This window comes from Canis lupus, chromosome 33 (assembly GCF_048164855.1).
Source record: "Canis lupus baileyi chromosome 33, mCanLup2.hap1, whole genome shotgun sequence".
Classification (NCBI taxonomy): domain Eukaryota; kingdom Metazoa; phylum Chordata; class Mammalia; order Carnivora; family Canidae; genus Canis; species Canis lupus.
Window position 1 is genome coordinate 7340625 of NC_132870.1, and position 26599 is coordinate 7367223.

The 26599-nt window shown below is 37.6% G+C and overlaps 2 protein-coding genes across 7 annotated transcripts; one reads left to right on the top strand and one right to left on the bottom strand.

The window, feature by feature from the left end:
- Window positions 1-36: 36 nt before the first annotated feature.
- Window positions 37-5009, top strand: MRPS18C (mitochondrial ribosomal protein S18C). 2 transcript variants are annotated; one of them, XM_072810001.1, is made up of 6 exons: window positions 37-414; window positions 1278-1330; window positions 2848-2931; window positions 3950-4007; window positions 4751-4810; window positions 4894-5009. In XM_072810001.1, the coding sequence occupies exons 1-6, from the start codon at window positions 315-317 to the stop codon at window positions 4968-4970; spliced, it is 432 nt and encodes a 143-aa protein (XP_072666102.1). In that variant the 5' UTR covers window positions 37-314; the 3' UTR covers window positions 4971-5009. The 2 variants fall into 2 exon arrangements, with proteins under 2 accessions (XP_072666102.1, XP_072666103.1); XM_072810002.1 differs by lacking the exon at window positions 3950-4007 and having other exon boundaries at window positions 258-414.
- Window positions 2713-26599, bottom strand: ABRAXAS1 (abraxas 1, BRCA1 A complex subunit). 5 transcript variants are annotated; one of them, XM_072809999.1, is made up of 10 exons: window positions 26444-26566; window positions 26003-26205; window positions 24020-24110; window positions 20250-20286; window positions 17039-17105; window positions 14203-14396; window positions 13055-13174; window positions 12027-12111; window positions 9378-9492; window positions 2713-8992 (listed from the first exon to the last, which is right to left on the bottom strand). In XM_072809999.1, the coding sequence occupies exons 3-10, from the start codon at window positions 24048-24050 to the stop codon at window positions 8559-8561; spliced, it is 1083 nt and encodes a 360-aa protein (XP_072666100.1). In that variant the 5' UTR covers window positions 24051-24110; window positions 26003-26205; window positions 26444-26566; the 3' UTR covers window positions 2713-8558. The 5 variants fall into 5 exon arrangements, with proteins under 5 accessions (XP_072666100.1, XP_072666101.1, XP_072666097.1 ...); XM_072810000.1 differs by having other exon boundaries at window positions 26003-26202; window positions 26444-26565; XM_072809996.1 differs by lacking the exon at window positions 26003-26205 and having other exon boundaries at window positions 26444-26598.

Sequence of the window (26599 nt, forward strand, 5' to 3'; positions counted from 1 at the left end):
AGCGGTTTAGCGCCACCTTCAGCGCAAGGGTGTGATCCTGGAGACTCGGGATTGAGTCCCGCATCGGGCTCCCTGCATGAAGCCTGCTTCTCCCTCTGCCTGTGTCTCTGCCTCTCTCTCTGTGTCTCTCATGCATAAATAAATAAAATCTTAAAAAAGAAAAGAAAAGAAAAAATCTTCCCAAGTCTTCTCTTGTTGGCGGGCGGAACCTTTGAACCGAGTACCGGGCCCACAGGGGAAGAGCACCGGAGGGGACTTGTCAGGACGATTTGGAAAGAGGAAAGGAAGAGGAGGAGCTCCTCGCCAGAGGAGCCATGGCGGCTCTGGTTGCGGTGTGCGGTGCTCTGCGGAGGAAGAGGTCGGCGCACTTCTTAAAGGCTGCTCTCTGCCTCACAGATCCTGGGACTCCTGCGGGTACAGCTTCCATATCCACCGCTCTTGCGCGCCATCGCAGCTGCTGCCGTAGCGCTGATTAGGTTGGGGGACTTGTTCCTATTAGCTAAACGACGCCGGTTTCTAGGCGATGAAGAGCTTCTCCAAGATAGGGGGGAATCTTTAATGACCCATGGCTAGTATTATTTTTTAATTTTTATTTATTTATGATAGTCACAGAGAGAGAGAGAGAGGCAGAGACACAGGCAGAGGGAGAAGCAGGCTCCATGCAGGGAGCCCGACGTGGGATTCGATCCCGGGTCTCCAGGATCGTGCCCTGGGCCAAAGGCAGGCGCCAAACCGCTGCGCCACCCAGGGATCCCCATGGCTAGTATTTTTAAAGCAGAAGGAGGCGTGAATGTCCAGAAAAGACTGACCGCGTGATTCTCAAAAAGAGACAGGGACTTGCCTGAGAGCTCCAGGTAGAATTGGCAAGGAAGAGACATCCCCAGTCACCCAGTAGCACGGGAGCGGTCTAAAGTCCCAGATCAGGGTGACACTGTGACATGGGCTCTCATTTATGCATTTTATCATCATCTTCTTCTTCTTCTTTTTCTTTTTTTTGCATTTTATCTTCTTTGTCAATAACTGCTCTTTAGGGGGTCTGTTACATTTTTCCTTTGGTGTAACAGTGCCTTTCTGTTGCTTTCCCCGTAAGTATATGCCTTAAAGTCCGCCTCTAACCATGGAGTGAAGGGAAAATAAATTTCAGAAGAGAGCTGGTGAGAGGTGGTAGGGGTGGAGAAATACGTGCCTTTCCCCCAAAGCCTTGGAAAGCACGTTCATCTTAAACGTCTTTCTGAAGTTGCTAACAAAATAACTGGTTTGTTGCTGTTTAATTGCAGTGCTTTGGAGAAGCTGTTCACAATATGAACAGGTAGCCAGCAATGAGGACCTGGTAAGACTATTTTCCTTCCTTTTTTTTTTTTTTTTTTTTTTAAGATTTTATTTATTCATGAGAGAGAGAGAGAGAGAGAGAGAGAGAGAGGCAGAGACATAGGCAGACAGAGGAGACACAGGCTCCATGCGGGGAGCCCAATGTGGGACTCGATCCTAGAACTTCAGGATCTTGCCCGGAGTCGAAGGCAGACGCTCAACCACTGAGCCACCCAGGTGTCCCTCTTACCTTCCTTTTTAAAGGTATTTGCAAATATGACCAAATTCTTATATTTTAACTATTTGAATAGAGTTCATCTGGAGGACAAAACAAGAGGATAATCTGAGATTAAAAATTATAATTCACCGGTGAATTGTCACGAGATCTGAAGAGAACCTAGATTCCTAATAAGCATCACTTGTCTAACACCATATTTTTCTTCCTAGATCTTAAATTTAAGAATATGTGCTTTGGAAATTAAAAAAGGTAGTTTTGGTGGGTGCAATAATTGCAGAATATCCAACAGAGGGATTGCAATGTATACCTATGCCTTAGCTCTCTTCCCTATTGTAGATTCAGTTCTCTGTCCCATTTAGTACTGGGAGTGGGGAGTGGGTATTTGAGTAAGTGAAGGATCAAAATTACAGTTCTATACTAGGACATTAAATACAATTTCTTTTAGCCTGTAGGTATATTTTTATGGGTTTCAAGTACTAGCATTGGACTTGGCCAGTGTAGGTTTTCTTGCCACCTGCAAAGATGATTTGACACTAGTCAAACCATGCAAAGCAATTAGCACGGTGTAAAGAAGGGACATAGTCATTACGTGTGACCTGCATATAACTTAGATTAAGAAAGTTTGAGGAGTTGGAAAACACATAACTCCTCTAGTTCCTTGAGCATCCTTCTTGGCCATCTAATGCACACCATAGTTCAGGAGAGTAAAGGAAATTACTAGAGCTCTTTTATAGATTATAAATTCCCCCTAAGGTTCTGATGAAATACAGGCTTTCGGAAAAAAACACTCAGTCTCATTCAGTTGAAATTTTGCATACAACTACAGGGGGCTAAGGGGTTTAAAGCCATTTCTAGATTAAGAATCTCTTGATTGGAGACATGCCTATACCGATTATAGAAAGGTGACAGAGAATTAGAGGCAGTAGTGAAGACAGAAAAACCAAAAAGGATGACATAAATGTATAAAGCAATCTGGGGCCATAAAAGTTATTCTCTGATAAACCTTTGTTTTCTCCAAAGATTGTATTTTATCCCAGAATCCTCCTTGATGATTTAATTCCTCTTTAGCCAAACCAGAATACTTGTACAAAATATGAACACACTGAAATCTTTAAAATGGTGATTCCTTTTCAGAAACACCAATTTTTCTTCTGTAACCCAAGCTGTTGCATTTATTTTTCATATTAAGAAAGGTACAACTAATCCTTTGGATAGATTAAAATTGGTATCTTTAAGATTTAATTTTTAAAAATTTAACACATTAAGCTGTATTACCCAATTTTTTTTTTCTTTCATTTTAGCCCATTCCAATGGAAAATCCTTATAAGGAGCCTCTTAAAAAATGTATCTTGTGTGGAAAACGTGTGGATTATAAGAATGTACAGGTGAGATATGGTTTTACTTCACTATGACATTTGATTTTAGGATTTGCTCCTTTGTTAGTCATAACTAAGGAGAATCAAGTCAGTTTTATAACAGGCTTTGTGTAGAGGCACCTGTTTTAGTAACTTCATAATTTCAAATATGGTTTTCTATGTATAAGGCATCTCTATTCAAATGAGAGCCCTTTGGCTCTCCCTCATCTACTGTTAACTTCAGGTCAGTGTTTCTTTCCCTTGTCTGCCCTGAGGGTCACCAATAGCTTACTATACAGTGACTCTTAGTTGGTAGAGTTGAACAGTTTGGAAAAAGCTCCCCTGGTAAATTTGATCTCTGTACTGATAACACTACTGATATAACTGCTTCAAATGTAATTTTATCTATTGTCCTGGGCTCAGCAAATTAAAAGTGGCAAATCTGGGGGAGAGAATGGTGCTGCAATTAGTATACTGACAGCATAAAGTGTTAGTAGCTGCCTTAGAAGCAAAGCCAAGCAAGAACTTTAAAGGTGCATTGTATCAGGAGCATTATGTGTAGTGCCAGGAACAGTGCCCAGTTCCTGAAAAGTACTAGAGTTTAAATTAGTAAAACATAAATTATGGCAAGTGGCCTGATGTACCTGTATCTCTTGAAGACCTCACCGTATGTAGTCTGACACAATGTAGTAGCCTATCATGAGAGATGAAATGCTTAGTGCCTTGTTAGAAACAATAGTATTTTAGGAAAGTATCTCTGGAAAAGTCAGGAAAACAGCTTTAGTACTGAAAAAATGTGCACATCAATCTATCTTGACACACCGGATAAGAGATGTTAAACTTTAGTAGTCATTTTTTTTTCATTTAAAAAGATGATCTATTAATAGAGTGAGCACAGTTTAGTATTTTTATTTCATGAAGTTTGTCTGAAATTAATAAACCTTTACATAACTTGAAAGTAATATATAATTCTTTAATTTACATAATCAAGGTTAAACAAATGTATTGATGTAAATTTTTTTTCTCCTCCAAAAAAAACTCAAAACAGCTTTTGTCCCAGTTTATTTCTCCATTTACTGGATGCATTTATGGAAGGCACATAACAGGTATTTTGTTTTCTATTATAGCAACTTATAAAAGATTATACATATCTACCTCTGTTATTTAAGAAAAATTTTGTCAAATTTTCAAGTTGTGCTATAAATCAATAGTAGACCAAATACTACAGGTACTTTGAGAAGGCCTCTTTGTAGGCCAAAAGGATTATTATTTTACATGTCGTCTTATGCTCAGAGTTAACTGTAGGTGGACATGTAAAAAAATTAGGACTTAAGAAAATTGCATTGATGTTTTACAGTATACTGTAATAATTCCTGGATTACTTATTCAAGCCAGGGGCCTACTGCCTACGGGCCAAGTCTGCTCTGCCATGTTTTTTTAAGTAGCTTAGTTTACATTGTGTCTATGGCTGCTTTGTGAGCTACATCAGAGTAATTATGACAGTGACTGTATGGCCCGCAAAGCCTAATATATTTACCGCCTGGCTATTTACAGGTTTTCCAACCTGGCCTTAAGATAAGTAGTTATGCATTTTTTTAAAAAAAGATTGTTTGTTTGTTTAATTTATTCATGAGGCATAGAGAAGAGAGAGGCAGAGACATAGGCAGAGGGAGAACCAGGCTTCCTGCAAGAAGCCTGATGCAGGATTCTGGATTCCAGATCCTGCATCCCAGGATTACACCCGGAGCCAAATGCAGATGCTCAATCACTGAGCCATTCAGGTGTCCCTAGTTGTTACGCATTTTTTGAGTGTTGATATATTTTATGAATATGAAAGCATTTTTTATAGGTCTTTGTGGGAAGAAACAGAAAGAAATCACAAAAGCAATTAAGAGAGCTCAAATAATGGGTAAGCACCTGAAAAACTGAATTGAGCTAATTAAAACTTTGCTCATTATCTTTTGTGAAGCACTTTCATTATCTTTTTTACAGGGTTTATGCCAGTTACATACAAGGATCCTGCATTTCTCAAAGACCCTAAAGTTTGTAACATCAAGTATCGGGAGTAAATTACAGGAGTTTTATCAATAAACATATTTTACAATAAATGGTTGTATGATTCTAATACTGATCCAAATGATAAGATTTAATAAACTTTGGGTAGAAAATAGGCTAAATCTTATCAAAGTATTGCTTTTGTTTAAGTTTTATTTATTCATGAGAGACAGAGATAGAGAGGCAGAGACCTAGGCAGAGGGAGAAGCAGGCTCCATTCAGGGAGCCGGTGTGGGACTTGATCCCAAGTCTCCAGGATCATGCCCTGGGTGGAAGGCATATGCTCAACCGCTGACCATTCAGGCATTCCCAAGTATTGTTTTTAATTAATAATTGAAATCTCATAAGGAAAATGTATTTGAGTAAAGCTTCCTCTTCACTGTTTTAAAGTAAACAAATTACTTAAAACGTTAATACTTATTACATTTTACATACATACATACAAATTTTAAAAATTGGTACTGTACAATGGTCCCAGTTAGCTTAAACAACTCATTGGGATTTCAAACATGGAAGGAATGATTTGTATTGTAATTTTCCATCAGGCCCAGATTCTGTCTTATAAATAGGATTTAAGGGATATGGGTGCATGAAGGTGGAATGCTTGTATCAATGTACAAATTCCATGTGACAGGGTGTGGATTTGAAATTGCTCAGATTTTCTAACTAACAAATAGAAGTTTGCCTGGCTAGGACAGTGGATCTTCCCTTTGTAGAGTTTTTACATGGGGATGGGTAGTAGCACAGTCACAGGATCTAACATTTAATCTTGGGCTAGTCTATCCTAAAACTGATAGCACATTTTTAAAATGATCCATAGGTAGATGGTCTATGACTATGTCGTTGTATCTTAGTCCAGTGATACAAACTAATCGCCAAAAGATGATAATTGGCGGGGGGGGGGGGGGGGGGGAGATAAGGACCCGTTTCCTTCTTTTCATTTAATACCCTGAAATGTGGGTCATGAAACTTAATTATGGAAGTTTAGCCAGTATTGACTGACCTCAGCAAGATTCTCTGATTTAAAGTTTAGCATCTTTCCTCAAAGATGGACTGTTGTGTACAAGTATGACTCAAGTAACATTCTATACAGCGTTTTAACAAAATGAACTCTGAAGAGTCTTTGTAAGCAGTCTTCGAAAAATCTTAAGCTATGGTCTTCAGAAGACATTTGCTTATGTTGGTTACTTACTGCTTCTGCATTTGTCTAGCCTGTTTTATCTGTTGGTTTATAAACTGGTACGTGGAGGGCAGGGAAGGACTGAAGAGGCAGACAGCTCCAGGTATGTAGGGGGCAGGCTTAATAAGCAAGGTAACTTACTTAGGAAGTTTGTCTTGGGTAGCCACAAGACAAGTAGATCTCTGCACCTGCCTGCCACTCTTAAAAGTTTATACTGAGACCTTAACTGGGTTCAGTCACACACACAACCCAAATGGTGTCAACACCTTACTTTTTTTTAAGTCTATGTCCTTGGAACAGCTCCCAGTGTGTCAACAGTAAGCAAAATGTACATTCCAAAGACAGGAGGGGGTGAAGAATCTTTGCTTCAATCCAGCTCACAGGTCAACCAGCAGTCCTGTGTTCTGGTGACCTCTAGTAGTTTAGCTGTTTATTGCATTTAGTCCTAATCTACATTCTATGTGGTGTTCTATATGCTCTAGTGATGTTTGTGGTTATTTTTAAATTAGGCTGCAGACTGCCAACATATTACCCCTCTGCCTGGTGATGTTACACTACAGTGCTTCTTAGGCAACCAGTTAAGCAATCCCAACAGAAACTCATTTGTACAGGCCATCCCTGTTACGTGGGCTTCATTAGCACCCCATAGTAACTAACGCATGTTAACACAGATAAAAGACAGTTTTGATAGTAGCTATGAATTTGTTGTCACTTAGGAAGTAGCAGATAGAAAAGCAATGGTCAAAGTCTATGTCCAGTATTTCATCCACTGAGTAAAACATGAAGGCTTCATATGATGTATAGGCTTGATGGAAAATTCTCACAATTATGGAAAAGACAAATACAAAAGCACAATAAAAGCTCTGTTAGCCAACCTCCACTTAACCAACTTACTGAATTAAACCGGGCTTTACATCATCAAAAATCATAGTGAAGCCCATGACTCTTCAAACCTATTGAGTTTTACATTGCCAAGAGTCAGCTATTTTGTTCCCAGACCTGTGTCACTTGCTTGTCATTGTATTAATGAAGTATAAGCATCAAAGTTATTGTTGCAATGAAAATGAAGTAAATGCTTTTGAAAGGCTTATAAAAAAAATAGCTTTAAGAAAACAGTTGTCAAGTTAGGTGTGGTTAGGACAACTGAAGGCTGGAAGTAGGAGGGTGCTGTGAAATGAAAAAAGTAGTGTTTTGTACTAAGGTTGCTTTGCTTCCAGGTTTCTTTAAATTAATTCACTTTAAAGAAACTAAAACTGGGAATTGTAAAGGTTAAGTAAGGAATATGATTTACATAGGAACAACAATATACTCCCAGAAAAGTTCCTAGTTCTGCAACAAAAGGTTGGCAAATGAAGGTACAATTCTGCCTTATGTTATAGTGAAATCTGTGATAGACATATGTATACATATATACACATATGTTCCATTTTTGAGCCCTACTTGAACTGGCCTTTTCAGCTACTTGACCAGCTGCTGATCTCAGACACACTGCATTACCAGGCTTGTTCTGTACTCAAATTCTGGATTCACTGAATTTTGTGTAGAGGACTCTAGACTAGGGAGAGGTATTTGTGCTGCTGCATTATAGTTTTGCCATAATTAGAACTGCCGGATTTAGCAAACAAATAGAAGACATGCAATTAAATTTGAATTCAGATTCAGTTATTCACTTAAACAATGAATAAGTTTTTAATGCCTAATATTGCATGTTTTCCGGTATTTTATCTGGCAACCCCAGCCATTTATAACCTAAAGAGCAGGAATTATGACTTAAAAATGAAATACACTTCATATTACCTTAGACATCTTTTTTTCCTTTTCCTATCATGAAAATAAGGCTAGTCTTTTCCAATTCTAAAGAATGCTATAGAAGTGGGACGCCTGGGTGGCCCAGTGGTTGAGCGTCTGTCTTTGGCTCAGGGCGTGATCCTGGGATCTGGGATTGAGTCTCACATTGGGCTCCTTGCGGGAAGCCTGCTTCTCCTTCTGCCTATGTCTCTGCCTCTCTCTCTCTCTCTCTCTCTCTCTCTCTCTGTGTGACTATCATAAATAAGTAAAAAAAAAAAAATTAAAAAATCTTAAAAAAAAAAAAAAAGAATGCTATAGAAGTTTAAAAGAATATCACTTAAGCTTTTCCCTCAAGAGTTTCATAAAAGGGGGCAGGGGGCACCTGGCTGGTTCAGTTGGTATAATGTGTGACTTGCTCTTGGGGTTGTGGGTTTAAGCCCCATGTTGGGTGGAGGAATTACTTAAAATCTTTAAAGGGTGGGGGGGCAAAAAAGGTTATGGTTTTAAAATAAAGTACTTTAAGAAATAAATGCACTAGAATGTATGTATTTCTGCAAATACCTGGATTTGGTAAAAACAATATAAATGGCTTTACCCTTCAGCTAATTAAAAATCTCCTTTTGGTCTAAAAGGATCAAAATGTAGGAGACTGTGGATATTCACCAGAACCCTTCATTTTTTCAATGTCTTCATCTGTTTCCGGGCTGCTCACTGTGGATGCTTTTTCTTGATTACTACTATCAGGATCTGTTTTAGATGGTTTGTTTTGTATCTCTAACAGCCGTGACTTCTTCAATTGCCATCCATCATCGGTATCTAAAGCTTTACGTTTAAGCATCTGTGGTGTGCCGCTAGCTGGGCTAGCTTCAGGAACGTCAGTGTATTCTACCATTAAGGTCAGGTTGTCTATCACATTGAGCTGGTGGTTGGCAGTGCAGCTACTTTTAGAGATATGCCTGTTTTTCAAGGAGATAACACATGAATGAAGAAATTCTTGATCTGGAAAAAAGGTCCGTAAAGCTTGACAAAGAAAAATGTTCTCCTGAGGGTCTTTTTCGATGTTCTCTCCTAAACAAAATAAAAAAATTCAAAACAATATTTGTTTTACAAAGCTTTTGTATTATTTGTTGGTAATGTCAAAAAGACTTCAACTGAACAGTTATATCAAATCCTCTAAATTGAGAAAAGTGGTATGCATAATCCCAAATTCTAATTTCCATGCCACTATATTCTAAAAGAAAATTTAAGTTGTATTTTTTAATATCAACAATATAGTAAAGCTATAGTAATACCAAGTTCTTTGTTAACAAGATTTAAAAGTATTAAAAACTACTATTTTTAACCCTAAGGTTGATAAGTTCATCATTTACTGTAGCCAGCTCATCCACAATTCACATCAGTGAGAATTTCTTTTAAAGCACAAAAGGTAGTGATGTGTAAACTTTTTACTTACGTGCTGCTTGGGTTTGTGCCTGTTTTCTTTTTTTAATTTCCCGTTTCAATCTGGTTACATCCTTTAGTAGTTTCTCTACTGCTTGCTCACTGTATTCTACTTTCTTGCATATACTCTGCAAAATGAAATTAAGGGCATAGATAAAATTTCAAGTTGTGTAGGAATCAACTTGGTTCACAAATTATAGAAAATCCTTTGTGGTACACAGTCGCAAGTATTGTTAGCCTTTATATATATATTTTTTTTAAGATCTTTTTTTTTTTTCCTTTTTAAAGAGAGCACACAAGTAAGGGCAGAGTGGGAGGGAGAGAGAATCTGAAGCAGACTTCACACTGAGCATGGAGCCCGACTTGGGGCTCAATCCCACAACCATGAGATCATGACCTGAGCTGAAACCAACGTCATATTCTCAACCAACTGAGCCACCCAGGTGCCCCTTACTGGCCCCTTATAAATATTTTATTTTGTTTTGCTATTTTCTGAAAGAACTCAACAAGCACTTATATGGTGCTTTATATTTATAAAATACTTCCCAGATGTATTAACTTCCCATTTATACACAGCTTTATTGTACAAGTTATTTGCTTAATACACAAATAAAAACCAAAAAAAAACCTTGTTATTTTGAAAGAAAAAAAATAACAGTATTTTGAGAGATGCATATTTACTGCAAACATTTAAGAAACTGACAATAAAGAAAAGTAACTATGTTTTGTTATGAAAGAAAACTATTACAGACTTTTAATTAGTATAAAAGAAACTACTTTTGAACAGCAGGCTGGCCTTACATGTCATCAATTTTAAACACTAATTAAATACTCTTTGATTTCATTTGGGAATATATTTTAAATAATATAAATTTATATAAGATAATGTTTCTAAAAAAAAAAAAGTTTCTAAGTATACCAAATCAAAAGTAACTAATTTCTAATCACTGGGTAATATGTTGTTACATCTAGTTTTAAAATGTTAGTTTTTTACTCCACACTTAGCTTTAAAATGGATACATTTTAGGATATCTGCCCAGCATATTTCTCACCATTTTGTCTACCATGCCATAAAAGTTCACCAGTAACTCCTTGACCAGCTTTCACCCTAACTGACCCAAGCAGAGCTACCTCATAGCCAGCTGGCAAATCCTAATACCTTCTGAATAGATCTAAATGCGGTTCTCTGGCTGGCTAGTGAATGAACAAACAGATCTGTATATACTATGAAGGAAACCGATGTATAAACAAAAAGGGAAAAAGTAATTCTGATGGCATTCAGGCTCCTGGTTCCAATTCTTTCCTGAAGCTCAGCTGCTTTCTGCCTAGTTTCTGAAACATACCTTTACATTCCCTATTTTAGCCCAAGTTAGTACTTTTGAGATAGGAGTTCTAATATATTGCTATATGAAATATACTGCCATTAAAAATAACTACAGAATATGGGGATCCCTGGGTGGGCTCAGTGGTTTAGCACCTGCCTTCGGCCCAGGGCATGATCCTGGAGAATACGTAGCAAAAATGCTTAATGCTTTTAAAATGAAAAATGCTTAATGACATAAAATAAAAATCATGACACAAGTTTATAAGTCCTCATCACTGTCAACTATGTAAACGCATGTATGTATTTGGAAAAAACTAGAAAATGTGGCAAAGTGAAAATAGTTGTTACAACAATGGGATTCTGGATGTTTCTCTAAGATTCCTGTATTATTCACATTAAAAAATAGTGTGCAATATTAGTAGTGTAAAATGTATTAACTTCTCTTCATGTACTATATCCATGAGTATGGTGGCCATGGAATATACTATCTCTAAATGGAAATCTGAGTAGTTGAGTAACAGTCCCAGTGACCATACTTTTGGGCCCACTACTGAAGCCACACTTCTCCTAGGCTGCTCTTAACCAATAGGAGTATTAGGTACAAATCCATCCCTGTAGGACAACTTTGCTAAGACTCCCATCAGACTGGCTGAGACCTCTCTGGCCCTGCAGTCTAAAGTTCTCTCTAACCACCTGTCCTCCCTTACTGTCTCCTTTCTCAGGTGTCAGACTCAGCATTACAAGTCTCCCTGCCTGCTCTTGCTCCTTCCCCTTTATCCTTCTCAGACTTAATAAATCTCTTACATGTCTAATCCCATCTTGAGGTCTACTTCTCAACTGATACAATGAGATAGAATTTGGTACTGTGGTAGATTGTTTTGTTCTCAAATACTACTTCCCTTTTTATCCTGTAAAAAGATTATATATCCTTGACTACTACCATGAAATAGGGATATATAATCTGGCCAATGAAACGTGAGTGGAAATGACATGCCAGCTCTGAGCAGAAGTTTTGAAAGCTGTTGTGAATTTCTACCAGCTTTTTTGCTTGTTTCTATTGTCATGAGAAGACCACATCCCACATGAGGGCTGCTCCTTCAGTCTGGAACCTAGAATGAAGATGGCACTTATACCAGGAGCAAAACTACAGCCAAGGTATATTGTTAGTGAAACAACTTTTGTTTTTGTAGGCCACTGAGATTGAGGTCTTTGTTACTGAACCTAAACTGTTACAAAAATATAAATCCAAATAAATGTCAAGCTGTCTCTAAAAGATTTCAGTTATCAATTTGATATGAACTCTAGAAGTAGTCTTTAAGTGTTTGAATGTTAACTTACCTTTAATTCCTCTTGTAAAGAAGCATACATTTCATTTATTTTATGTACCTCCTTTAAAGATCCATCTTCTGTAAAAAATTCAGAGCTGTAAAAATTACCATTTTGTCAGGCAAATATATAGAACTAATTTTAATGCAACAATGAAAAACTTATTTGTAATTGAACAAAAGAAGATTCTTTTTATACTGGTTTTGTAGGGATCATATTTTGTCAACCTCCTTGTTCACAGCAAAGCCAATTAGAAAACTTAGTTCGTATATCTTTACATTAGCAGACTTTGAAGCCTCTTAAGTACTATTGCCAGGACTCAAAAGAGGTTAAGTAAAAATAAATACTGAAGTAGGAGGGAGGAGGGTTCTTTCTTGGCAATGGGGACCAGTCAATTTTTAAAATATTTAAATGAATTTAAGTCATCACTGATTCAAAGTGGGAACGTTATTTTATATACTAAAAAGAAAAAAAAGGTGAAGGCATAGTTTGTAAAATATCCCAATTTGAGATAAATGTAAAACTGCACCTCAGAATCAATGAAATGTGGTATTCAATTTCTATAAAACTGTTAATCTTTATGGAACACAAAACTAAATAAAAATCTAGTCCTTTATTCTCAATTTCCACTCTAGTAAGCACTCTATACTACCAGTGTTATTTCTGATATTACCTATTCCCTTAATAAACACAAAATTATAGCTTAACAGCCTATGAATAAAGCCTCATATTCTGTCATTACTTATATTCAGTCTAATTTCATGCCTTTATAATCTAAATTGCTGCCTTAGAAAATTATTTTGAGACTAGCTACTATTCTTAGAACACACATGCTGACACACACAGGCTACACAACAACCCCCCTACCCTTTTTTTGTATATTATAAATGTACAAGTGTTGGAAAGAAATGTGGAGAAAGGAAAAAAGTCTGGTTTACTTGAGGAACATGGTCATTAGTTTTCCTTTCATTTTTATTCTATGTAATAAAAAATTAATGTTAAAAAACAAATAGGAGTAAATTTAGGGGAAGCAGTCTCACCTATGTGTTTTTACTGCTCGGCTAAAACCAGTAGACTCACAGGAACCTGATATAGTCTTATAACCCAGTTGTTCGGACATGCCCAGATTGGCCACCACTAAAGGTATCCTATGAAAAAGCCTGAAGAAATAAAATTTAGAAGTATAAACTTAGAATAAAGTGAAATATTACTATCCACCTATTATAAACGCATATATACTTATATATATTATGTACAAATAATACATATAAATACATATAAAAACGCATATATACTTATATATATTATGTACAGATCCCCTACAAGATCATAAAACAAAAAAACCCCCATGCTATACTACTTACTCAAGATAAAATTTACTGACTTGAGGCAAATGCCTTTTAAAAGTGGTGAAATATGCACAGCCTTAAGATAGTTGTGTGAAAATAGTACTTTAATGGCTATTTTAACATGTAAAAATAGGCAGTATTGAGATTTATTCTGTCTTCCATGAATAATAAAATTAATTTTAGTTGGTACTCTTTTACTTAATCCTCATATTCCATGAGAATGTTATTTATATAACCTGGGGGGGGAGGGGGGGAGGAGAGTGACTAACTCATTTTTATGGGCCAGCAAGAACGACCTTGCTTCCTTGCAGAGGTTAGAGAAAACCTGCTCAAATACCAAGGCTTAGTTCCATACTATGTCTTTTAGCAACCAGTATCTAACGTATACCTATTTTTTCCATCTTATGGTAAATAATAACAAATCCTCAGTGCCTAAAACAAACCCATTCCATACTGGACTTCTAATTTCTTTATCTAACCTTCATTTTTCCATCTATAAAGAAATATGGTAGTTCAACTTCAGAGGGTTATTGTTACAATGTAATGCAATAATATTTGAAAATATTTGATAAGAGGCAAAAAGTAAATGAAAACATTGGGTAGGGCAGCCCCAGTGGCGCAGTGGTTTAGCGCCACCTGCAGCCCAGGGCGTGATCCTGGAGACCCTGGATCAAGTCCCACGTCAGGCTCTCTGCATGGAGCCTGCTTCTTCCTCTGCCTGTGTCTCTGCCTCTCTCTCTCTCTCTGCATCTCTATGAATAAATAAAATCTTTAAAAAAAAAAAAATTGGGTATATTTTTTTATTAACTGAAAATAGCCAGTGACTGGCCAACACTTACCCCTTTTGAGGTTTATATAGGGCATGCTCCAGCCGATGAGTAGAGCAGCTTTCTGTTATTATGCTTGGTGTTAGCAGTAGAAAAACAAGTTCCTGGCTTGAAAGATGCTTCTGTAAGTTTTTGTGAAGCAGTCTCTCTCTAAATGTCATGATCTGGTCTGAATGACGTCGGAATTTGTACCAACCAACCACAGCCTGAGAGAAAATACAGAAAAATATCAGGTGTATACCTTAATGGTTACAATTATTATGTGTCTTACTATCATAATTAAGCAATAAAGTTGACAGCCTTAAAAATGGCTTTCTTAAATTTAGCAAGATTTAGGACATATATAAACAAAGCGCAAACTTAAGTATACGCTTTATTTTTTTAAATTTTACTTTAAAGATTTTATTTGAGAGAGAACAAGAGAGAGTGAGCATGAGCTGGCAGGGGAACGGATGGAGGAGAGAAGCAGACTCCCTACTGGGCAGGGAACCCAACAGAGCAGGGCTTGATCCCAGGACCCCAAGATCATGACCCCAGCCAAAGGCAGATGCCCAACCAACTAAGCCACCCAGGTACCCCTAACACTTTACTTTTATAAAGTAGGCAAACTGACTTACACTCAGATTACTTTCCATTCAGTTACAGGGCTACGATTTTACTCAGTATACATGAGAAAAAAAATTCCTAAATTCCTCTGGTTTCTTTATGGTTATTTTTGCTCTTTTAAAATCTTAGTCTTTAGGGGCACCTGGGTGGTTCAGTCAGTTAAGCATCTGCCTTCAGCTCTGGTCATGATCCCAGGGTCCTGGGATTGAGCCCCACAATCCAAGAGAGAGCTTTTCTTTCTCTCCCTCCACAGCTCCTCCTGCTTATGCTCTCTAGCTCCATCAAATAAATAAAAATCTTAAAATCTTAGTCTTTAGTCAAATCTTTAAATAGAGAAAATGCCACTGAAAACAAGTTAACTTCCTGTTTGGGTACTTGGTCTGCTAAATAAGTAAACTGAATCCAACAACTTTTAACTGCTATCACCTATCCAACAGAGTTGGTTTCAAAATTGAGTAAGATCATATGAAATGGTTTTATAAACTGTTAACATCTGAACAAACTTCTTAGTATTAAACTTTTTTTTTTTTTTTTTTTTAGATTTTATTTATTTATTCATGAGACAGAGAGAGAGAGAGGCAGAGACACAGGCAGAGGGAGAAGCAGACTCCATGCAGGGAGCCCGATACAGGACTAGATCCCAGGACTCCAGGATCACGCCCCGGGCCAAAGGCAGGCGTTAAACCCCTGAGCCACACAGGGATCCCCCTAAACTTTTTTTTTTTTTTTTTTAAAGTTTTTTTTTCACAAATTTTCTTTCTTTTTTTTTTTTTTAAGATTTTATTTATTTATTCATGAGGGACACGAGAGAGAGAGAGAGAGAGAGAGAGAGAGAGAGAGAGAGAGGCAGAGACACAGGCAGAGGGAGAGGCAGGCTCCATGCAAGAAGCCTGATATGGGACTCGATCCCCAGTCTCCAGGATCACAACCTGGCTGCAGGCGGCGCTAAACCGCTGCGCCACTGGGGCTGCCCTAAACTTTTTTTTTTAAACTGGAAAAATAAATCTCATTCACCAAGAATTAAATAATTATAAAAGCAACCACTTTGCTTAGAGATGTGTATGACAACTTCAGCAATTTTTAACAGAGGAAATTAAAAGGACTTCTTAAAAGATTTTATTTATTTGAGACAGAGACAGAACATGATCAAGGGGGAGAGGCAGAGGGAAAGGGAGAAGCAGGCTCCCTTCTCAATATGGGGCTCGATCCCAGGAGCCTAGGATCATGACCTGAGAAGAAAGCAGACACTTAACCATGTGAACCACCCAGGAACCCTGGATTCTCTTTTTAAAACTAAATAGTTTTTAGAAGTAGATTTTTTTTTTTTTAAAGATTTTATTTATTTATTCATGAGACACACACAGAGAGAGACACAGGCAAGAGGGAGAAGCAGGCTCCATGCAGGGAGCCCGATGTGGGATTTGATCCCGGGTCTCCAGGATCACGCCCTGAGCTGAAGGCGGGCACTAAACCGCTGAGCCACCCGGGCTGCCCCTAGAAGTATATTTTAAATAACCAAATACAATTGGGGGAAAAGCCCAAAGCATTTTCATCAAAGGATGTTTTTTGAAAGAAACTTCTTTTACGGGATGCCTGGGTGGCTCAACGGTTGAGCTTCTGCCTTCGGCCCAGGGTGTGATCCTGGAGTCCTGGGCCAGGGCTCCCTGCATGGAGCCTGCTTCTCTTCCTCTCTCTGTCTCTCTCATGAATAAATAAATACAATCTTAAAAAAAGAAAAGAAAACTTCTTTTACTGAATCTACTTTTATTCTCAATTCAGAGATCAAAATGTTTTAAGTACCCCTCCTCCCCATATTGTGTTTGGAAAATACAAAATACTTGTTGATCACTCAACAAGTCTTAACTAAACACCAAAATGCTGTGGAGGGTTCTATGTAGCTAAGTGCTAGTAACTGCAGCCATGTAAAAAAAGAGTAATGAATTAAGTCCTAGGATAAATGATACTAGCAAAGGATATGGTAGGGATGCAGAAGAGGAAAAGTTGAAGCTAATTAGAATAGCTGAGGATGAGAACAAAATCAAAACTTTAAATCAGTAGTTTTGCTCTCAGGGCAAAACTTTGGATTTCTGGAAAGAACAAGCCTTTCCTCACCTGCTTTAAAGGACACTGTGAAGACAAATGCTGCTTCAAAGTTGTTAAAGTATTATACATTTTTAGGAGCTGAAAATAATACATATAATACCAAACAAACAAAAAAACAAAAGTTTAAGTCAGGGAATACCTTTTTGACACTCGATAGTATTTTCCTCAGTGCTTGCTCATTTAGTTCACCAGAAGAGTTATAAAAGCTGTAAAAGCCAAAATAAAAGGATTTCAAATTGGCTAAAAATATGATCTTATTAGCACTTTTAATTTTAGTTACCCCTTACCAAACCAAAATCCATATATCCACTTGCTAGTCAGATGAAGTTCTAAAAATATTAATAGAGAAAGTTCTCAAATTAACAAACTTAAAATGGTAGAAATATGAGGCCCATAAGCAACAAGAAAGGAAAAGGAATGGAGAAACTTCAAGAAGTCTGGGCACCACATTAAGCTTAAAACAAACTACCCATTAAATATAAGAAGTTTTAAAGTCTACATAGCCAGTTCACAGTTCATTCACAATTTACTTAAAACTTTTTTTTTTTACACTGTTGATACATACAAAAGAATGTATGAGTAATGAAGCACAACAACAAAAAGACAGTTTATTCACTGCAAATTCCAAAAGCTTTACTTCTATCAAGTTGAGAAGTGCTTTAGGAGTTAGTTGGCTTTGGGGCTGAGGGAGGGGAGCAAGCGGTTTAGATACTGGTTTAGTTTTGTGGTCTTTGTTCTGTTGGAAAGTCAAAGATGTAGGGAGAATTGAAAGATAATTCTAAAATTAAGTGTTTATTCCAGCTTTCTTCCCTCTCCAATAACAGGGATTGCAGATAATGTTTTCCTCCCTTTCACATTCACTGTGATCAACAATATTCTTTTCTATGATGGTGAAATATCTGTTATGCAAAATCCTTTATAAAGAATATTCACCATAATAGGCTTTTACTGGCAGTTCTAATGTGTTCAGAAAATTTTAGTTATGTCAAACTGAAAAAAGTAAATCCTAATAAGCGATTTTTTAAAACTTACAAAGACATTAAAAATTTTCCATCAAAAAATTTTAATGGGAAAATAGACAAAATGAAGTGCTCCACCTACCCAAAGGGGATTTCAACTGATCAAATATATCCCTCCACTTTACCTACTTATTCTTTTTTTTTTTTTTTAATTTTTATTTATTTACTTATGATAGTTACAGAGAGAGAGAGAGAGGCAGAGACACAGGCAGAGGGAGAAGCAGGCTCCATGCACCGGGAGCCTGATATGGGATTCGATCCCGGGTCTCCAGGATCACGCCCTGGGCCAAAGGCAGGCGCCAAACCGCTGCGCCACCCAGGGATCCTTACCTACTTATTCTAACATGAATACTCTGAATACAAGAGTTTATTCCTGTTATTTCTCTAGCATGATCCACTTCCCACTTCTCAAACTGAGACATAAGGCAATACACCAAGAAATAATAGGATAACAGTGTACACATTCTGTGCAAGTACTGATTTTATGTTAAGTTCCTGGGATGGAGGCATTTTTATATAGAAATATATATTGTGCAGAATTCATGCATAGTTTTTTAAGTGACTAAGTTTTAGGTTTTAGTGGACTGTTTTCCAGGTGTTTATCCTTTTTTTTTTTTATCCTTTAGATTCTTGATAAGTGATTCAGTGTTTTTCAGTGGAAAACTGAGAAGCAATGTTATTAAAGCAGGGCTGGCAAACTTTTCTCTAAAGGGCCAGAGAGTAAATATTTTAGGCTTTGCTGAACACAGTCTCTGCTGCATATTCCTCTTTTCTTTTTGTTTTTTGAACAACCCTCAAAAAATGTTAACTATTCGGGATGCCTGAATGGCTCAGCAGTTGAGCGTCTGCCTTTGGCTCAGGTCCTGATCCCGGGATCTGGGATTGAGTCCCACATCGGGCTCCTTGTGGGGAGCCTGCTTCTCCCTCTGCCTATGTCTCTGCCTCTGTGTCTCTTACGAATAAATAAAATATTTTTTAAAAAAATGTTAACTATTCATAGACGGCCCTATAAAAATGGGCCATAACTTTGCCATGCTCTGTATTGGTACATAAAAAGTGGGTATTAAAGCTTATCCAACTGGGACTCCAAGAAGTATGTATCAAAAGGCTTTAACATGTTTACCTGTTATTATTTAAAACGAGGAAGAAACACCATGGTATGCTGTTGGATTAGAACTGAAGAAATCCTCATTCTTCTAGTTTTTGCCCTACCATTAACCAGCTCTGTGGCATTGGTTATATCATGAACTTTGCTGAATGACAGCCTTCTCAGATGGTTCTCCTTATGCCTCCCTCCCCTTTATCTTGTAAAGCTAAAAGGCTGAGAATCAGATGGGCTTCCTCCATTCTAAGATTTTATTAAGTTAGCATAGTTATTTAAGGCAGTTGCCAGTAAATATTGAATCACTTTTTTTTTCACTCTTCCTTCCTAATCTTTTGCTGGTCCAGAGTACCCCAAGGAAGTACTTTTTATGAGTCTCCACCAAGAATCCCTCATTCAACAAATATTTTTGTATGTCCACTGTATGTTAAACACTATCCCAAGCTCTTTCTGGTATAGCAGTTTAAGACCAAAGTCTTCATTTCTGTCATCTCTTACCACAGATCTTTTTCACCTTTACCACATGCTCCACTGCAATTCTCACACAACCTTAGCAATGTGTACATACAGTGTGACTATAAGATAGTAATGCTGATTTTTCAAATACGTTTTATAGAAATCAAAGCTATTTCATTAAAACTACATATTATGGTTACAAGTGTTTACGAAAATTCATTTATGTGTGTACTTTTCTGTATGTATGTTATACCTCAGTGAAAAGTTTTTAAAAATATCATAGCCTATTAGGACTATTACTATCTGTAGGACTAAAAACACAAATTTTCACCATAGGAAGGCAACAGGAAGCAGGCTGGATAAAGAACCTAATCAAATAACAGACAAAAGATTAATAAATATGTGATAAGTGAGAAGACAAATGATGAAATAAGCCGAATAAAAGAGTAGAAAGAGGGCTGCTGTTGATGTATGAGAATGTGTCACTGAATTTATAATATGTGATGAGGTGCTGGGTGTGAGAAAAGCAATCCTCTAGGTAAACTGGTACCGGAGAGAGTGTGTGGAGAACAGCTAAAGCAAGCATATAAATACAGAGAAAGAACTATTAGAGTTGAAATGAACAAGTGACTTTTCAGGTATTTCCTTTAAAAGTCTTATTTTTTATCAGTACCACTACGTATAAAGGATAATTAAGGTATTTGTTTTAAAAACTACTTCGTTTACAGACAGTAATTTTCTTAATGGATCATTTACTGCCTCTTACTACTTACCTGAAAAGCTGATAGCATGGAATATATTTCTGGATGTCTGGAAAAAAGGAATTTTGTGCTATGATTACATTAATTATCATTTAAATAGTATATATTGAGCACTTCATATATAAATAGCACATAGTGAGCTTCAAAGAAGTACTTTAACATGATCTCATTTAATCCTTACAACAAACCTATGAGACAGATGTTTTATCATTCCTTCTTCTGTTTTAAAGATGCGGTAATAGGCGGAAAGAATGGTGGAGCCAAAATTCAAACCCAGTGTCTCAGGCTTAACTAGAACACTACATTCCCTCTAAACAGGTTTAATAATGAACAGCAACACAAGAGATCAATTCAAAGTTGGTATATTTTCATTGAATTCTAAAAAAGGTTATGCTCTAGTTTTACTCATTGACAACAACAGCTGTTAAAGGGATTATCTTTTGTTACTCCAAGTAGTTCCTTCATAAAGGATTTGTCAATATTAACTATAGACTAAGAAAAAAAAAACGGTATCTTTTAGGAAGTAAGTTTTATTCTTGTTAATAAAAATACATCTAAATACATCTAAATACTGGTAGCTGCAGATGCTGTGCAATGAAGATTAAATTCTATTGCATAAGACACCATTATAAATCTTGTAAAAAGCATCAAGATGAATATGGTGTCCCCTCTATCATTCCAAACTTTCGGATCTTTCAAAATTATTCAAGGAAAAACAGGAGTGAAACATCCACATCTGGTAACACAGAAACTTATCAAGAGAATAGAAGTTCTGGAGCACCTGGCTGGCTCGGTTAGCAGAGCAGGTGACTCTTAAATCTCAGGGTTGTGAATCTGAGCACCACACTGGGTGAAGAGATTACTTTAAAAACAAAAACAAAGACAATACAAGTTCTTCTAGGCTTCCCACTTTTAAGTGTCCCTTGTGTCAAAAAAACAAATTTACCAGACATAGTTTTCTGGATCACTGCAACAACAATCATCTATTTGAGATAGTTCCTGTGACATGTTCTATTTATGCGTCTCTTCCTTGGTCAGATCCTAGCCAGATTACTAGAAATTTTTTTAGTCACTTAAATCAAAGACATTAGTTTGATTACAGAGAATCTGTGAATCTTCAGCTAGATGAGGAAACCCATTATCAAAACTGTTGAATAATCTCTTCAAGTAAACATCTGAAGGCTGGAGATACCTCTACAGGTTTGTACCTGCAAGTGCCATCTTTAGAGAGAAAACTACATGAAATCATCATTTCAGTAACTTTATGTGTATATTAATAAAAATAATTCTATTTAAAAAAGGAAAAGTGATCATTTTCTTTAGACATTTTTCTTCTAGCAAATGTATGTTACCCTGATAAATCCCTGTGTGGAGAACAAAACAAAACTGACAGAAACAGTCTTTGTTACTGATAACTGGCCAAATATACACTGGTATAGATAAGGGAAAATAAAAAAATGATGAAAACCTCATTAACCAAAGCAGTATAGTAATTTGTAGATCTTGGATTTTACTCGTTAATGATCTAACATTTTAAAATAATCTGAGCAAATACTTACATGTTCCTACAGCACTTGCCTAATGCCTTGAAGCTTAGCTTGTTCACAGCATAATGGAGTTGCTCAATAAATGGCTACTTAATTAAACTCCTCAAAATATGTTTGATTACCCTGGGTGGCATGCCAATTACAGCTAGAGGGAAAATATGCCCCACGAGTTGGTTTTTAAAGCTTGTGTCTGGGGGCGACTGGGTGCCACAGTTGGTTAAGCACACCAGACTCTTGGTTTCAGCTCAGGTCATGATCTCAGGGTCCTGAGATTTGAGCCCCATGTCAGTTCCAACCTGAGTGCAGAGCCTGCTTCTTAAGACTTTCTCTCCCTCTCTCAAATAAATAAATCTAAAAAATAAAGCTGTGTCTGAACAGAAAAAAATATATATAATTAACAAAGTAAAATCACAAACTATAGAAACATGGATAACACATGACAAAAGGCCAACTACCTTAAGCTGTAACATGGTATTACAAATCAGTAAGAAAAACCAAAATAATTCAACAGAAATACAGTCAAAGCATGCAATATAGACCTGTCCTTGCCCCCAAAGTAATAAACACATAACCTCGTCTGTAATTAAGAAATACAAATTAAAATTACTTCTTTTCACTCATCAAACTGGCAAAGATGAAAAGATTGGGTAATATAATACCTAGTGGTGGGAAGAGTATGGGGACCTGGGCACTTTTACATATTGTGGAGTCTTTAGATAGCATGACTTTTCCAAAGACAATGGTCTACAAGGAATTTGACTTTCCAATAGACTCAAGGCAAACTGTTTATCATTATATTTATATATATTTAAATATATTTATATATTTATATATTTATCATTATATTTATAAAATATATTTATCATTATATTGTTTGTATTAACAAGTCACTCATAGCTGATTACATAAGTGACGTACAGTGGGAATATAGAGCCATTAGAAAGAAGGGCAGACTATACACAATGATACTATTCTGTCCTAATAGAACAGTATCCGTAGAGATATTTATCTTGGAACTGTTTATCCAATAGGAATAGTATAATCCCATTTGTGTAAGTAAAAATATATACACACTTATATACTTATGTTTTGTTAATGAGCAAAAAAATATTATAAAACAGTGGTTGCCACAGAAGAGTCTAATGAGACTGAATTTCTGTATTTACATAAGTATACATTTATATACATATGTAAATTTACACATATGCTTCCATTTTTAACCTTTTAAAGTGGCAAACAAAAAATGACATACAGGAATATAAACTGATACAATCTTTCTGGAAAGCAATTTGCTAATACTAATCAAGAACCTTAAAAATGCTCATACCTTTAGGCCATAATACCACCCCCAGGAATCTATGTATAACAAATGTAGAAAAATGTATAAGGATGTTCACTGTAGTGTAACTTAGGACAATGAAAAACTGTAAACAACTGATTATAATTTAAAGGACTGCTGAAATCACTAAAGAATACAATGCAGTCATAAAAAATAACAGGATTGTTTAACATGGGGAAGTGGTCATGACACAATCTGATGTCATGATGCCACATTTTTTATATAGCACACCACCAATATTGCTTTTCAAAATATGCTTAGAAAAAATTATATGTTAGATAATCAGAAAACCCCCTATACATTTTAAAGCTCCGCTTTCCCTTTCTTCCTGAGAGAATAGCTACCATCTGCTGCAGGTGCTTCACGGCCCTCTCCTCAACCCCTCTGTAGGCTGGCCTTTCCCTCATTACAATTCACAAGTTACTTAGGGTTTTCAGTGATCTAATCACTGTTTTTTTTTTTTTTTCATTTCTCCTCTTCCAACTTTTCTGCAGCATTCAATGTTTTTGTCTGAACTGTTTTATTTATTTATTTATTTATTTATTTATTTATTTATTTATTTATTTATTTATTTATTTATTTAGCTAGCTAGCTAGCTAGCTAGCTTGCTTGCTTGCTTGCTGGTTCCTTCTCCTTTTGCTGGGCCATCTTCCTGACACTTAAATATGAGCAGGAGCTATTCCATCCTTGTTTCCCCACAGTAGTCTTATTTGCATCCTATGTCCCACACTCTTGCTTTAGCAGTCCACAGCCATAATTTTCATTGAGAAATGAATGCAGTAAGATCTGCTTTAAAATGTTTTATTTATTTTTTAAAGCAACTTAAAAACTAATTTATGCTGATCCCATTCAGCATAAACTACCAAATATAAGAGACACAGAAACAAATGACTCACCAATTGTATAAATAACTTCAACATCATCCATTTGGGAATCAGTAATACTATTCTTGGCTTCACCTTTCACTTCCCCAAGAAGAAAACCTTCCTATAAGGATAAAAATAAGCAGTATATAGAATACCGTGATTGACTTACTACTCACTTAACTAACCAATACTTCCCAAGTGTTTCACAATGTACACAAAGTGTGTGCTACAGCTCCAGGTCTGTAAAGGACCAGGTGCACTTCCAGTGTAATTGGGAAACATGAACAGTAGAGAGACTGCAAATAAAATAATAAAATGAGAAGAGATTGTAAATACCATGATTTTACCACACCTGTAACACTAAAGGCTTAAAGCCAGGAATGAGCATACAATGTTTGAAGAAGGAGGAGCAGAGCAGTTTGCCTTGAACAGAGAAGGCTCTCTTTTCTGGGTAATGAAATCATAAATAGGAGTAGCGCCAATAACGGGACATCCCAAGTAACTAGTCAAGGACTCTGGATTACTGGCATGTGCTTCTTCTAGCAGCCAGTAGATGCTTCTGAGCTATTAAGTAACACAATGATTAGTGTTTTTAGATAAAAAATTGTACAAAAATTCAGTCTGATTTCTAAAAGGGGAGCTGTTGAGCCCTGTTTGTTTTAAAAATGCAGGGATCCCTGGGTGGTGCAGCGGTTTAGCGCCTGCCTTTGGCTCAGGGCGCGATCCTGGAGATCCGGGATTGAATCCCACGTCGGGCTCCCGGTGCATGGAGCCTGCTTCTCCCTCTGCCTATGTCTCTGCCTCTCTCTCTGTGACCATCATAAATAAATAAAAAAATTTTAAAAAAAATAAAAAAAAATGCAGATATTTGCCACAACAGTAATTTTTCAAATATTTTACTTGACACATTTAAAGACTCAATATGCTTAAGAGACGATAAAGGTTTTAACTTCTTTATGAGTAGTTAAAAATGCTGCCCCCCACCCACCATCATTTAACTGTTGTGGTTAAAAAACCACAAACAGAATGCTTCAATAATGTGAGTCTTTCCTAGAATCTCGGGGGAAAAATCCAGAACTCTATATAGTTCAGTGTTCTAGACAAACCCTGGGAAAGGAAAGCAGGGTCAATGCAAGTACAGCAACCCGGAAAACCACCTTTTAAAGATGTAAGAAATAAGGGCCTTTCTAATTCCATGGTACTTCTCAAGGGCTAATATTTTAAGCTACAGAGACTAAGGATCCATTCTGTTTATATTCGCAGTAAGATATTCCAAAATAATTTCCACAGCGCCACATTTTAAATCGCCATGTATTTGCTGTTAGCTAGGTGTTACTTTACAAGGTTATTTAAAATTGTAGACATGGGGGTTTCCTGGGTGGCTCGGCGGTTTAGCGCCGCCTTGGGCCCAGGGCGTGATCCTGGAGACCCGGGATCGAGTCCCACGTCGGGCTCCTGCCTCTCTCTGTGTCTCTCACGAATAAATAGATAAAATCTTAAAAAAAAATAAATAAATAAAATTGCAGACATGAAAGATATCAATTCCAACCTTATCAGGATTGTGCCAAAAAGCAATTCTGGATAAAACAGACCCTGTAAAGTGAAGGGCACAATCATCTAACAGAAATTAGAAGGCTTTGTTCAGTATGGTATTTTCTAAACTGTACTAGTACACTAAGCACTTAAACAGAACACACTACTTCTCAGGCTCAAAGTTTTATAGTATTTCTCTGACTTCCTAAAAGTTTTTTTTTTTTTTTTTTTTTTTTTTTTTTTAAGACGTGTACTGTATTTACACTACCACTTCACCCGGAGATTTTGAACGTGGCAGAAGCAGAAGAGTGACTGATATTTGAGGATAAACTGAAGTATTTTAATGATAACTGAAGGCATCAGAGGCCTCACAATCCCATGAATCGGAAACCGCCGCAAGCGGAGTCAGGCATCTGCTCTGCCAAGTCCAAGACTCTCTCGCCCACGAAGGTCTGGAAAACCGCCGCTGACTGGACGCACCTTGTTCGATCGCTCCCTAGCCCAGCACTTCCACAGACACGCACAGCCGCCGCCGCGCACGAGAAAACCCGGCGGTCCTGGAAAGCTACCGCCGGTCGTCAGAAACGGAAAGTTAACCGGCACCTTCCTAGCGGAGTTGGGAGAAGGCTCTGCGGACTCGCCATCCTTCCACGACCAACTTTCACCACAGAAAAAGGGGGCTGCTGGGAGAGAGAAACGGCGGCAGGCGGGACACTGCGTCGGGGGGGATTAAACGCCGGGGAGGAGGAGGAGGAGGAGGAGGAGGAGGGAGCGCCCGTCCGGGACAGCCCGGGAGCGGAGGGGGCGGAGCGCCAGGGCAGAGAGCTCGTGGGCGCGGCCCGGGCAACGGCCGCTGGGGGGGCGCCCGCGCGCCGGTCTCTTCCGGGGCGACGCCGCAGCCCGCCTCGCCCGTCGGCTCACCGTGTCCGAGTCGGTGTTGAGGTGCTGGAACGCGAGCGCGCCGAGCACAAAGCCGGACAGCACCGCCGACGTGCTCTCGCCCTCCATGCTTCCGCGAGCGCAGCGCCGGGCAGGGGCGGAGGCGGGGCACGCCCGGCCGGGTCCTTCGGCGTCGCG

Coding starts and splice junctions, on each gene's coding strand:
- MRPS18C (XM_072810001.1), top strand. CDS start 315: ATGGCGGCTCTGGTTGCGGTGTGCGGTGCTCTGCGGAGGAAGAGGTCG. Junction 1,331..2,847: donor TAGCCAGCAATGAGGACCTG/GTAAGACTATTT, acceptor CTTTCATTTTAG/CCCATTCCAATGGAAAATCC. Junction 4,811..4,893: donor TAAGAGAGCTCAAATAATGG/GTAAGCACCTGA, acceptor TCTTTTTTACAG/GGTTTATGCCAGTTACATAC.
- ABRAXAS1 (XM_072809996.1), bottom strand. CDS start 26,530: ATGGAGGGCGAGAGCACGTCGGCGGTGCTGTCCGGCTTTGTGCTCGGC. Junction 20,287..24,019: donor TGAAGTTATTTATACAATTG/GTGAGTCATTTG, acceptor CCTTTTTTCCAG/ACATCCAGAAATATATTCCA. Junction 12,112..13,054: donor CGAGCAGTAAAAACACATAG/GTGAGACTGCTT, acceptor TAATTTTTACAG/CTCTGAATTTTTTACAGAAG.